We start from the raw sequence: 14,143 nt of genomic DNA, 5'->3' as shown, positions 1-14,143 counted from the left end.
CCGGAGTGCTTTAAAAATTAACATTTTTCATAAAAATGAAAAACAATTTGGCCAAAAATAGCGTCAAAAAGAACTTTCACATACCGAAAGCATGCCTACATGTTAAAAGCATTTGCAAGAGTACACATTTTTTTTCCCCCTGAGTAAAATTTTCCCCTGCTTTGCTTTTGGCAAGTACCTACACAGTACATACAAAATTAGTGAGCAAAAAAAGTAATTTGTATGAGTCATCTCGCCTTTAAGACAAAATGGTTACCTAAAATCCGTAATTTATTCCTGCCTCCACACTCTGGCAAAGACTGACAGCTAGAGCTTGGACTTTGTCCTTTATAATAAGTCATTCCCCTCTGGACTACCTGATTCTCCATCCTGTTTCCCATTCCTATAAGACAGCTGACTTCCCTGATAACCTCACCACTGCCGTTCCTGGGACCCACCCATTTCTGAGTCTTTCAACTGAACGTCCCTGAACCTAATTCCATTCAAGTTGAAAGAAAAGCAACTGATCTGAGTGACTCATTCCTGGTTACTTACAGCAGGGAAACTAGATTCTGCAGATGGATGAGTCATTTTGACTGGAAAGCCCTGGATAGAAGGAAGGTACCCAAGGGTGCACGTAAGTACATGTAACAGAAGATGAGGAAATTGTAAAAGCAGCAGGTGCCAATGAGTGCAAGATATGAGAACAGCATCCCTTAATCTGAAGTATTTTGATATCTTAAGATAGGTTTCACTTTCCAAACACCCGTTATAAGATTTTTTTCCCAACATTTTCATCTCTTCCAGCTGAGAATATCTCCATTCATTTTTGTAGGTCTGCCATTTTTTCTATGGACACACATAAGTTCTGCTGAAGTTGGTCTCCTTGTCCAAAGCACCAGGCATATCCTCATGAGAAAAACTTCTAGAGAGATCTGGTGTCAAGCATTCATTACCAGAACATACAAGATAGTTTTACCTTTGTTCCAATGATGTTTCTGATTATAAAAGTAATGGATGCTTATTGTGAAAATGGAAGTCCATAAAATGTAAGTGAAAGTCACTTGAAATCTTAATAACACTGAGTTAACATTTCTACATCGGTCCTCCCTGATTTTCCCCCAGTATGCAAGCATTTTTACAAACTATGGGGTCTTACCGCTCATGAGGATTTACAACCTGATTTACATTTTCATGAACTGTGTGAAACACTCATTTAACGCTGGCATCTCGCTGGGAGGGCTCACCAAAGGAAGATGGCTAAGCATCATTGCTTTATCAATATTTTCAGTAGTTCACTCAGTTTAGAGATTGTTCATTAGCACTCCAAATCATCATACGAGTAAATGATAGATTCTAAAAAAAAGTGATTTGAACACATAGGTATCTAAAAAATTATAAAAGTAATATAAATTAATTAACAAAAACAGAACAAAGGATATGAACTGAAGAATGAAAGAACACCCCTCTCTTAACTACCCCTCTCCTCCCAATTCCAGCCCTTTTCACTCCTCATGGGAGTCACTGTTCAGAGTCTATTTGTGGAGTTTATCTGTGGAGAAATTATCTATGCACACACAAGCATATTATGTGTATAGAAAATGCACCACCTCTTTTTTAAAAAATATAAATGGGATCATGTCACCTATGTTGTCAGTAGCCAGTTTTTTGTTGTTTAAATCTAATGATGTATCTTAAGACATCTTTTCACACAGATTCCCAAAGATCTCCTTCACCTTTTTTTAACCGCTCTGGCATTTTCCATCAAATGTCCTACGGTTCATTTCACCAGTTTCTTACCTTATGGACATTTAATTTGTTTTCAGATATTTATGCTGAAAGCATACCCTTGTCCCTCTAGACCTTAGTGTTACTTGCTCAAGTCTATTTGGAGACTGACTTCTCAGAATGGCGCATCAGGGTCCAAGTTCACAAAATAACAGGGAGCGCTGTAATTCTCTGTAACTTAGAGAATTCATTTCTTATTTATGTGATTAGTAGAGTATTTAAGTCTTGCCTCCTGTAAGCCCCACGATGGCTCACAACAGAAAAAGAGAAGGAAACAATGGGGGTGAGACAGAGTGCAGCAACACTGGAGAAAGCAGGCAGCTGAGGGCGGAAACGGCTGTGCGCCAGTGGGCACATCCAGCTTGGCTGCTCCGTGCAGAGGTGAGGAGAAACGTGGGGGACTCGGGAGGTGTGCAGCCTGACAGCTGTAGAAAATTGTTTCTCTCCTCAGGTGTAAGAAACAATTGAGGAAGTGTCAGAAAATCTGTGGGATGATTCCCAAGCAAGAGGAGAAAGCCAGGTATCATTGTTCAGTATCTTGCAAGAAGAAAAAGATATGTCCCTTTCATGGGCTGCCCAAATTCCACAGAGCTTCAGGCCTGAATTCAAATCTGCCTCACACAGTTTCCCATTAGTACTGATGAGAGATCCTGATGTCAACTTTTGCCCTATTTGGATCAAAATATAACAAATGTCTCTCAATAAAATAATTTACATGAAAAGAGGAGCTCACTGGATAAAACAGTTGGCTCACGGATGGGAAAACAATTCTATTTGAAACAATCCCAAGCTTTTTAATATGAGACTAGTAACAGGGAATTTTACGTCTGGGAAGTTTTATTATTACACGCAAAAATCAGTTACTGGAGTTTCCCGGGAACCCAAGTGTTAGCCTTCGTCAAACCATCTAGTCTTCTTGGTCTTCTATCTTCCACTCTCTGCCCTCAGAAAAGCTGCCCTCGAGTTTCTCTAGTGGCAATTAGATCTCTATCTAAGGTGCAAAGAGAGAACACAATAGCCCTGCAATTTTTCTCCTGTTGAGCTTAACCATTTAATTCTAAGTAGAGGGTTATGTCCCGGCAGCCACTCACATTAGCTAGACAGAACAACTATTTTTGAAAAAAGCTTTCTCACACACTTTATTTATAAAGGGATCCATTTTAACCTACAATCAAGAACCGCTCTGTGTCACAGTCAGAGTTTTATCAGATCTCTCTTGAGAGCATGTATCACTGGTTTGACAAACCACGTAGCTTTTCAACAAGATTGATGAGCAGCTACACTTGGGGCCACCTTCTGGGAGATACAATGGTCAAAGAGTCAGCTGATGCCCACCAAGGAGTTTACTGCTAAGGGAGAAGGTGGATGCTTAAACAGGACATTCTAAATATCCAAGGAGATCAAAGGAAGTGACACCTAGTCCAGTTTGGGAGTGGAAGGGAATGATTTCCAAAGAATGCAGAGACTTAAAAAGAAAAAAAAAGCCGATTGGGAAGACTTCAGGTGCCAGCAGTTGGAATGAGACTTTATCCTGAGGAAAATAGGAAGCTGGCAGGACAGAGAAGGAGATGATCAGATCTGCCTTCTAGAAAGAACGTGGCTCCAGGATGGAAAGAAGGGACTAGCAGGGGTGACGCTGGAGACAGAAGACCAGCCAGAAACCACGGTTGTCACCCAGAGGCCCACTGATGGAGACTGAATAAGGACATTGGCAGTTGGGATGAAAAGGATAAAATGCACCTGGAAGAGATGCAAGAGGAAGAACCAGTGCAGGAATGCACGGGAACTGGGCACACGTGGAGGGCGAAGAAGGAGTGACAGTGAAGAAGGTGCAGCCATACTGTCCTTCCCGCCTCCCCTCTTCACCATCAGCTTGCCTCCACGACTTCAGTGCCTGTCTTCCCACTGCCAGCAACTGCACACATTTGCCAAGGGCTCTCTGGCCACAGGAGCCCGCTTTGCCCACCTGGTTGGTAAGACTAGGGTGCTGGGGAATTGACTGTCCTGGGAGCAGCTTGCACTCCAGCGCTCTCACCCCGGTGGGCAGAGAACCCTGAGATGTGTGTCCTCCATTGCTTCCCAGAGCTCCCCAGAGACACTGCTCTCCATTTGTCCAGTAGGCAACCTGTTTGATAAGGAACCCTTTATTGGCTGCCTTCCTTTCCTCAGTTCGCTTCCCCGTCCCTCTCCCAGTGTTTCTTGATCTTGCTTCCTAGGAAAAAAAAAAAAAGACTCGCACAAATCTTTGTCTCGGGATCGACTTCTGGAGGAACCCAAACAAAAGGCATCCAGCCTGACGGTCTGTGCCACGATGGTGCTGCTATTCAATAAGCTAGGAAAGAAAAGGTAGAGAAGAGGGTTCTCATCAGTTTTAATTATTTGGGGAGAAGTCTGGAGACAGTGGGAGGTGGGGGAAATGAGACATTTAGTTTAGGACTTGTTGACTTTAGAGAGCTGGACAGACCCCTGTGTGGGGCATCTCAACAGAACTCCAGCGGAGGATGCGGGGAACCCAGGATCTCATGAAGCAAAGGCAAAGCCTGCCCATCCTTTCTGGATGGCAAGCTGAGAACAGAAATGATAAGTACTTTGCTAAAGGAAACACACTGCATGGGGGGGAACAGCCCCTGACTGACTGTCATTCCAACAACTACATTGAAAAAGGGCCACGGTGTGACGAGGGGTGGGGTGTCTCTCTCTCCACGCGGAGGTCCCCGTTTGGCCTACATATGGGAATACGGAATGGATCTGAAAGAGAGATGTTCTAGTTTGCAAGCAGGATGACTTTTCTTTTTTTCCACCCTGGTGACTGGAGGGCAGTTGCTGCCCTGAAAAGAAATAAGCACAAAGAAGAAATTGCACGAAATGAGAATATGTATTTTTGATAGCAAAGGCATGGAGGAATGCATTGTATATAGAGAAAAGGCCTTGTAGATGGAATTAGCCAGGCCCAGACTGAAGCCAGGGTCACCACGTGGCAATCTGTCAACAAATACTCTCCATCACCCATGACACAGACTCAAGAATTTGAACTTTTATAGCACTATTCATTTTCCAGGCATCTCAGTAGTCTTTGCAAAAGTAAAAACACAACCACGGGCATGGCAGAGGCCTTACAAAGGGTGTGCAGAAAATTTTACACTCTGCCGACAGGAAGATGCCTGGCTGGGGCCAAAGTAGCTGCAGCCCCAGGAGGGGTAACCTGTACCTGAGAAACCGAGTCCTCAATCCGGGTTTTTAAAGGGGCTTTTGGATGGTATCATTTCCCGCCAAGCACAAACATGAAAGCATTGATGACTATCTTCAGTACCAAGTGACTCAACCCTGGGGCCATCTGGGCAGAGATAAAGGGGCTTGGCCAAACAGCTACAGTTTTTTTTTCCCCTCCGTCTTTGTGGCTTTCCATAGATAGCTCAGGCGAGGCACCTAAACTGGGTAGAAATTTCTCCTTTTGGAGAATTTAAAAAAGTGTGCCTGCCACTTTGGTGTGTGAGCCCACAGCTGCTGGTCTGCAGAGACCTGATCAGTTATATATTTGAGAAGGACTAGTTTGGACACAAAGCTGTCAGGGCTTAAACCAAGACCTTTTCCTGCAAAGAATTTTTAACGGAGTCAATAGCTCCCCTTTGGAAGCTACCTACCTGCTAAGACCAAACGAGGCTGGTGAGGGACCAGTGGGGCTAGTTAAGAACACATCATTTTTAGCTTCAAATAACATTATCTGGATCAGGAAGAAAAGAATAATGAAAACTTCTCCCTCTCGTAAATGGCTGGACAGACGACACAGCTCATCTACTGCAAGTTCATCAGACAAATGCTACAAGCCATGCAGAAGAGTCTCCCAATTTGAAACACAACAGGAAGCAGATAGCTCCACCGACATGTCATTCAGTTCAGGGCAATATGTTTGCACCACAAATGGAAGTGTTCCTATAAATTAAAAGTTGTCTGATGGAAAGACTGCCATCATCATCATGACTTTCATAGTCTCTAAAGCGAAGGGGCACTCGTACTGATGGCCTGGAGGTGGCCACGTGGCATCCGGACCCACCCATTTGGGAGTAAGCCAATTAGCCCTAATGGATACAGAAACATTGTCGTTAAGTACACAGCTTGATGAACTGTCACAAAACTACCCATGCGTGAAACTCAACCAGCAGCCAGATCAAGAAACGTACCATCCCCGCTTCCCAGAAGCCCTTCTTGTGTCCCCTCCCCAGTCCCTGCCACTCCAAATGCTGAGTCCTTTAAAAATTATGTTTGAAGACTTGTGCCTTCTTCAACTTTTAGTGGGGGTGGTAGAATTTCTAGTAGGCTAGACTGATTTCCCCCCGTACCAGCACATAGCTTTGGCTCCACAAAGAAGATAGTCACTTGAGCTGAAGTTACAATGACATTACAGACAGCAGAGCTTTTGAAAAAGAGGGAAGGTGGAAGAAGCCTGAAGATTCTCTGTTCTCTTTCTCCTGGAAACTGGGCTAGGACTAAACCTGAGTTCTCCTGAGTCTCAGTCGAGAACTTTTTCTTTTGCACTGCTGACCAGACCTCTCACTTCAGCGTTACATGTTTTATTTAACCAGGAGGATTTTACCCAGTTCTGTGAAACTATTTCTCCAGCTCAGACAATTCATTAAAAATTGTTGAAAAGAAACATTAACTGTCTCTTTAACTTTTCCAACTGAAAGAAACATTCCAAGTGACTATGATTTACCAGATACCAAAGTATGAGAAGAAGAAAGAAAAGGATTGGAAGAGGACACAATTAGAATTATAGTAATAACCAGTCCACCCCTGTCCTGTAACTGCTTTGAAATACCTTATTTAGAGGACTGTTTTTCATTCCTAACTATACGAGGGTAATCCACCAGTAGTATTTCAAATGCCAACGAGGGGTACACTGGAGAGATGTGCTCCTTTGCTCACTGTTGGGGACACATCATCTGACTTCAGAGGCAGCGTAATGGGGTAGAAAGAGATAAAATGCACTGTGCAGCTCCGGGTTTGAATTCCCGGGCTGCCACTCACCAACTGGATAATTTTAAACAAATTATTACAGGCGTATCTCGCCTTATTGTACTTCGCAGATACTGCATTTTTTAAATACAAATTGAAGGTTTGAGGCAATCATGTGCTGCCAGATGATGTGTACTTTTAAGCAATGAAGTATTTTTAAATTAAGGTATGTACTTTTTTTTTTAGACATAATGCTGTTGCACACTGAAGAGACTACAGTATAGTGTAAACATAACTTTTATATGCACCGAGAAACCAAAAAGTTTGTGTGACTCGCTTCGTGGTGATACTCACTTTATCGTGGTGGTCTGGGATATCTCTGAGGTCTGCCTGTAAGTCTCTCCACAAAAGATGCGGACTTCCAGTTATGAAATAAATAAGTTCTGGGGGATGTAATGTACAGTATGGTGACTATAGTTAACAAAACTGTATTGCATATTTAAAAGTTGCTAAGAGAGTAGAACTTAAAGGTTCTCAGTCACAAGAAACAAACGTTTGTAACTATGTGAGGTGATGGATGTTAACTAGATTTATTGTGGTAATCACTTCCATATATTCATGTATGTCTCAAGTCATTAGGCTGTACATTTGAAACTAATACAATGCTGTATGTCAATTATGTCTCAGTAAAACTGGAAAAAGAGTATTAAATCTCTCTGAATCTCCATTTAACCATCTGTAAGATTGAGCATAATTCCTGTGTCTCCATGGTTTGTTTTCAAAATTAAATGTGATGACACAGATCCCGGGTCTGACCACCTGGCAGGTTCTGGATAACGATTACCTTCCTCCTCTGTCCAGAACGAATGTGGTTAATCCAAAAGAAGCCTAAGCCACAACATGACACACACCAACAACACCCAACGTTCTCCTGTTTATATGACTTAGTCTGCATTTTAAAAGAATCTGCTGTGTTTGAAAAAGGATTGAGAAAAACACTTTGCTGGAATCCAGGAAAGCTTGGTACGTCTCTCTCTTGAGATGTGAGTTGGCAAGTCTTAACAGGAAGAAAGGTGACATGCACACCTTCTGAACCCATGCTAGAGAGAGGTCCTTCGCAGCTGGCCAGCAGCATGGCGGGCCAAGGGTGAGTTGCAGGTGGTACTCTGATGCTAGGCACCATTTATTTAGATTTCAGAAAAGTCTATGAGCTGGTATGACTTCAATTAGATTGATCGGCAGAACAGAGAGAGGAAAATGGAACAAGAACTGGCCTGGGGACAAGGTAGACCATTCCAAGCCAGCCTTTTTATTTAACATCAAACCTGACTGGCATATCAAGTCTTGAAAAGAACTACAATTTGCCCGTGTTCTTTACTTCTTGTTTGTGGGTTACAAATAATAACAAAAAGAGTTTCTTTTTGTTTCAAGGGAAGTTAGCAAATACTGGGGGTAGGGATTTACAAACACAATTGCTGAGATGTTTTATACCGCCTAACTCTAAGCTCCATCTGAAATAACAAACGGAAGCTTCGGTGACTCCAAACACTGCAAGAGAATTCCACGGAGACCCACATTTTCCTTCACACCCGCTCTGGTTGTGTTTTTGTTTTTTTGGCTTAATACAGAGCAAACATACTGTGACTTCAAAATCATAATAAAACAGAACTGAAGCGCTACATTGCTTAAAAGCAGTGCCCAGACGTAAATCCTTCTCTTAACAGCCTTTGCTCTGGGAAGACGATGGGAAAACACCAATAGCCACAGATACAAAGGTAATGGGTCTCCTCCTCCCACAGAGCCGCCCTCCTCCATGCCCTGAAAAACATCTGACCTCAGAATCTTCCTTCTAAGAGTGTGACTTTATTACAAAATGAGACGGCTATAAATTAGACAAATACATTAAATTATACACGGTCTGTAATTTCTGTCTCCCTCGTCATAGGAAAGCTCTTTGATTTCTCTTGTAAAATCACCATTCGCCCCGGCACCACCCTGGATGCTCTCAGTAATCTGTTCATGGCTTTCAGGATACTCTGTCCTCACATCTCTCCAGCAGAAGGTGATAGCAGCTTTCAACTCATTGTTTTATTCAGGATTCTTGGTGCTACCTCTGTCGAAGACATTCGCAGCAAGTAAAAATGTTAGGTGTTGGCTCGTGAGCATTCTGTGGTTCACAGGCAAGTCAGTCTAGAAATAGTGGCCACAAGGCGAGCCAGGACGCCGTGAAGCCCTGTGTTTATTCTGTTCCTCCGGGATGGTGGCAGCTGTGTGTCTCAGATACCATCTGCCCAAGGCAAATGCCTAGTTAACTGTGCTATTCTCGATTTCTCCACGATCCGTAGTGCGCCCACCTCTCCCCACTTTGCTCTCTCCCACACCACTTGCTTCGTCCTCCAAGGGCCTGACACACAATCACAACCCACTGCCTGGATCCCTGGGGCCCGGAGCCGCCAGGCCTTACGTGTTACTCTCATGTGGTGCCCTCCCCTGCCCCTGGGTCTCACTCCAAAGGTGTCTGGAAGAGGTTTATCCCATTGAGAGTGGTATATAAATATATACCAATATATACTGTTGAACTAATGCTGTGGGTTTTCAGCATTTGCAAGGGACTTCTTGGATTGGAACTCATTAAACCTCACTAATTATGGTCTTCAGTAATAAGGAATTTGAAATCATTCTCGAGGCTGATGTTTATCTTTGCATGATCTGTGGCAAGATGAAGTTTGCTAAGTAAATAAAGAATAGAAATCATATTTTAATGGTGACGTTTAAATTAGCCAAGAGAAGATTTCTAAGGATGCTGAGGCTTTTATTTCTATACTAACAACAAATTATATTTGGCCTAGTCACTAAAACCAGCTGTCTCCTTCCTGGTTTCCCCATTTCTGCACGGCCACCACTGTTTCCAAATTCTACCTGCTTGTAGCAAAGCTAACCCGTCTCTCGGACAGGTCAGCTAGACTCGGTCCGCCTGTCCCACCCCCTCCTCCTTTTCTCTCAAACTCCGGCCCTATTAACGATGCAGCCCCCACGGGGCAACTCATTCTTGCCACATCTCCAACGATTCAGAAACCTGCTGCTCACTTGGTCTCCCGAAATTTTCCATAGGGATTCATGACTCTTACACCATAGACTCTTAAGATCTTTCACTGGAGCTTTAAGATTTCTTTGTTCCCAGCACTGCATTTAGCAGAGTCCGGGAATAAACGTAGGTCCACAGTATGTATGGGAGACCCCTGGGGCTTGATATATTTTGGGATTCATACTGTTTTTTATTTCAGGATGATAATACGGTACATAAGATGTGCTTTATATAACACTCCAATGGGCCTTCATAATCAAGCACGTTGATACTTCTGCAACATAATGTATGAACTTCACCCTTGGCATAAAGGCTATAAATAGCCTCCCACTAGGTCCTGCCACCAAGTCACCTATTCAAAACATTGTGGCTAGATTTCAGAATTTTCAGAAGGGATTGGGAAGATACGGTAGACGGTATACGAAGGCTGTTTATCACTGTCCAGACGTCAAAGACATGTTTTCTCGAAAAGTCTCCCCACTGTAATCTTTCGTCAATTCAGACTGATCTTCTCCACAATTAGTCCAAGTCATCAAGAGCTTCCTTACAAAACATATCTTCAGATTACAAGAACTCTGTGATTGCAAGGTTGTCCTTACCGCTTCTAATTTTTCTAATTTTAACTCCATTTTTAAAGCATTTTCAACCTTACTTTTTAAAAGTTCCCTTTGAGTTGTCTATTTTGGCAAAATTTAAATATAGTCATTTTGTTTATCTTCTGCCTAAAGAAAGGCTTCTTCAGGAACAGAGGTTGATTAGCCCTTAGAATGACGGGTTTACATTTTAAAAAGTCTCAGGGATGCTGACTCCCGAGCCCTCAAATAAGAGTTAACTTTTTAAGTGTGAGTTGATTGAATTTGTAATAAAGGTCTGTCAAGGAAATCACAGGAAGCCCCCCCCGCCCCCGCCTCCACCACCCCCGCCTCCACCACCCCCGACACAAGACACACAGTTAAACATATCACTCTTTGAGGTCACGTTGTCACTTGACCAATAAACCCTTCTTAAAATATAGCCAGGCCAAACATTAAGCCAACGATGCAGGGTTTGTAGATACATCACAGGATGCTGGCTGGATGGGTCACAGCACTCTGACAGGCAATTCCTAGGCAGTTATTTTGACATTAGAAAGTCACAATCCATCAACTTAACAGCAGGGTGATAATTTAGGGACCGGGGAGATGGCTATTCAAAATGACACTGTGGGAAGTAAACAGGAGTTCAAATAGCCCCTGTTTGAGAATGAAGACATCAACTAAGCAGAATTTCTTTCCACCCCTAGAACCAGGTATTATGTAACGTGTTTTTGTGTAAGCATGTTATTTATGGTATTTGAACAGAAAAGCCCTGCAAGGCTAACAAGCGTGCAGGTACCAGGGTTCTTTGGAGATGAGAAGAAATGGATCTGACATCACAAGACTAAAGGACGATCAAGAATGGCTTTTTCCCCCACGGTCTGTCACAAACCGCTTCCAACGACCTGTGATTCCCCCAAGCCAGTATTTCCGAAGATGCTCGTTGGCCCTTTCTGAATCGCAAAATGCTCAGCTCTCCAACCATCTGTGCCTCTGACACCGAGCTCCTTCTGTGTGAGGGGGACACTTGGACTTTATTCTTGTGGAAACTCCCAGCCAACTACCCTGCTGTGAGCCCCTCCTGCACACACGTGGCCTTGTTCTCTCCTGGGCGAATGAATGGGTGTGAGCCACCAAAAGCTTCTGAAATTCTCTCAGTGGCTAAGAGCTGGAAGTGGCTGCTGAATGGGTACTGGGGTTGGGGTGGGGAGCTCCAGGGCAGGGGTTCTCAAATGTTCACATTTCAGGATAACTCTGAGAACGCCCTGGGGGACGGCCACGCTGTGGGTCAGGGGACAGCAAGCACATCTTCCTTTTGGCTCAGTAAAGAGCCATGAAAAAGGAGGCGTGGAGAAGAAATTGTGCAGTGATGCTGAGATGTCAACAGGGAGTGGTGGATGGCTCTATGCAGATCCTCTGACTAAGAAGAGAGGTGAGACCTGGGTGGCAAGGCTGTCTTCACAAGCTGTGTTGCTCCCATGGAAACCGAAGTGGCCTCTGGGGTGGCCCACACCCTACCAGGGTTATGACCTTCCCTGCCTGTGATCAGCATCCCCGCCACTGTTCCCTTCTATCCTCCTGGCTGCCTGCCTGAAATACTGACAATGTGGAAAGCAAATTATGTCTAGGATACACTTCGCTATTTCAAAGGAATTCACTTTACAAATGAAACATCAGCGGGGAGAGGATGACAGGCTCCTGCAGCAAAGAAGAAGAGCTTTACGATCGTCTGCATTTGATTTTAACCAACTTCTGTGGCTATTTAAATTGAGTTTCTCCCTCCCGTCAAAATCCAAGCTTCCTACGAATAACTTCTACCTACAAACTGAAAGTATCTGAAAACCCACATGTTTCAGGAAAGCAATTTTTAAGCAACCAGCAGTAGAAGCAAAATCAACAATGTTTCCATACCTGGAGCTGATATTCTTCCGTGAAGCACAGGTTCACTGGGCAGCAGGTCTTTTGAATTGAAGGTGAATGGTGATTGTCTACATGTATCTTCTGAAAAAAAAGGGCTGGGGGTGGGAGAGGAGGAGGGAAGTTTAGTAAATCAATGTTATTTAAGATACCCAGAGCATCTGGTCCCCGATACACAGACATACACACAGACACACACACAGACACAGACACACACAGACACGCGTACACGAGTGCGTACGTGCGCGTGAGTGCAAGCACGTGTGCACGCGCACCATAAAGAATCTTTTAAAAATGGTGTTTACAGAATGTAAGAGGACTATCCTTAAAATGGAGAAAGAAAATGTATCATAGCAGATAAGTGCCGTCTGTAGATTCTACCTATTGGTTTTATACTTAAAGTGAATATATATGAAACATCATGTTTGAAACATTGTTAAACCCACAGTCAGGAGAGCTGAGAAGTGTATCTTCCTCCTGCACTGTATGTTCTATGAGTGTGTTGTGCGCCCAGATGGAGACCAACCACCTGAGTCAGACCAAAGAGGTCTGTTTGAGGTTATTTCCAGAGTGGGGACAGATGTGCTCCGGCTCACCCACATTCTGTCACCTGATCCCTCAAGGACCAAGGGCATGCCTCAGAAGGGCAGACAGCTGGAGTCAGGGACCACTGCACTGAAGGAGACAGCTTGCTGGTCCCCATGGAAGCTGAGTCTGCATCCTACAACTGCCTTGGTTTGGAAGGAGTTAGAGCCAGTGAATGGGGCTGCCAGGAAGAACCCTGGGGAGCATCTCCATTTTCCAAGAAACCAAGGCTCTGACTTGAGTGATTCTAAGCTCCCCTGGTGACTTAGCTAGAACTAGAACCAGGGACACCCGACACCCAACCAGGGTTTTCCTCTAATACCACAGCCACAGTGAACATAAATGCTTTGGATGCTTTTAATCAGAGGGTTTTAACGCAATCAAAGCATTCATCTTCCCGTGCCTCTCAAGTAAACTGTAAGTATTGCGACCACATACTGGAGTAGACAGCAGAGTCCAGCATGGAGAACTGAAAGCCGAATTTGTTTACAACAGAGAAAGCATCACTGAGGGACCTGGGTACACAGGTGGTGGAAGGTTCATAGGGGGCAGTAGCGCAGCTCAGAAACAGGAGGAGCAAGAAGCCACCACCACCCTGAGGCTGGAGGGACAAAAGAAAGAGTTAAACGGAGCCCAGGGCTCATGGTGAGCCTGCCCAGGGGGCAGCTGGAACCAGGGAGGTGCAGCCGCTGCAGGAGACAGAGAGGGAGGGAAATACTCCAGCTCTTTCTGAAGCCCCGCCCCCCACCCCATCAAAGGCTCTGATTGGCTGAACCTGCCTAGAAGTCAGGGCCACGCAGCCAGCAGGGATCAGCTCCTGCAAAACGACGGATCAGGGGAAGGAACAGACCTGAGGGCACGCAAGCCTATGACTCCATGACAGGTAATGCTTTTTAAACATGCCGCAAGGCTATCACTGTTATTAAATGCTAAAAAGAAAATACTGCGATAAAATGGAGGACGTGTCTTTTTTTTTTTTTTTAAGTAAAACACATGATTAATACAGTTTCATTTAGCTGTTAGGCTAGATTTAATGCAACTTTGTGTGGCATGCTTTTTATTTATATCTTAAGCATAGAACAATTTAAATAGGCTATAATAGTGAACCGGCCACAGGCTAGCAGGTGATGGAGACTGGAAGACGTGTCATTTTGCACCAAACTTCTCCCAACCTGAAACTGACACAAGTCCCATGAGAGGACGAGGCCAGGCAGCGTGGGGGCTAAGAGCGTGCACGGGAGGGTGGGCAGTTCTAGGTTCA

The 14,143-nt window shown here is 44.2% G+C and overlaps 1 protein-coding gene across 3 annotated transcripts in view; it reads right to left on the bottom strand.

The window, feature by feature from the left end:
- The window catches only part of ZNF827 (zinc finger protein 827), a 170,234-nt gene that overhangs the window by 48,271 nt on the left and 107,820 nt on the right, over positions 1-14,143 (bottom strand). For all 3 annotated transcript variants that reach the window (XM_031465236.2, XM_010982657.3, XM_031465263.2), the window contains exon 8: positions 12,292-12,395. In XM_031465236.2, coding sequence (XP_031321096.2) covers positions 12,292-12,395 — 104 coding nt within the window. The remainder of the gene's footprint in view (positions 1-12,291; positions 12,396-14,143) is intronic.

The sequence above is a fragment of the Camelus dromedarius genome, chromosome 1, assembly GCF_036321535.1.
Source record: "Camelus dromedarius isolate mCamDro1 chromosome 1, mCamDro1.pat, whole genome shotgun sequence".
In the NCBI taxonomy this organism is placed as follows: domain Eukaryota; kingdom Metazoa; phylum Chordata; class Mammalia; order Artiodactyla; family Camelidae; genus Camelus; species Camelus dromedarius.
Note: the sequence above shows the minus strand (reverse complement) of the source record. Positions and strands in the feature narration are given on the sequence as shown.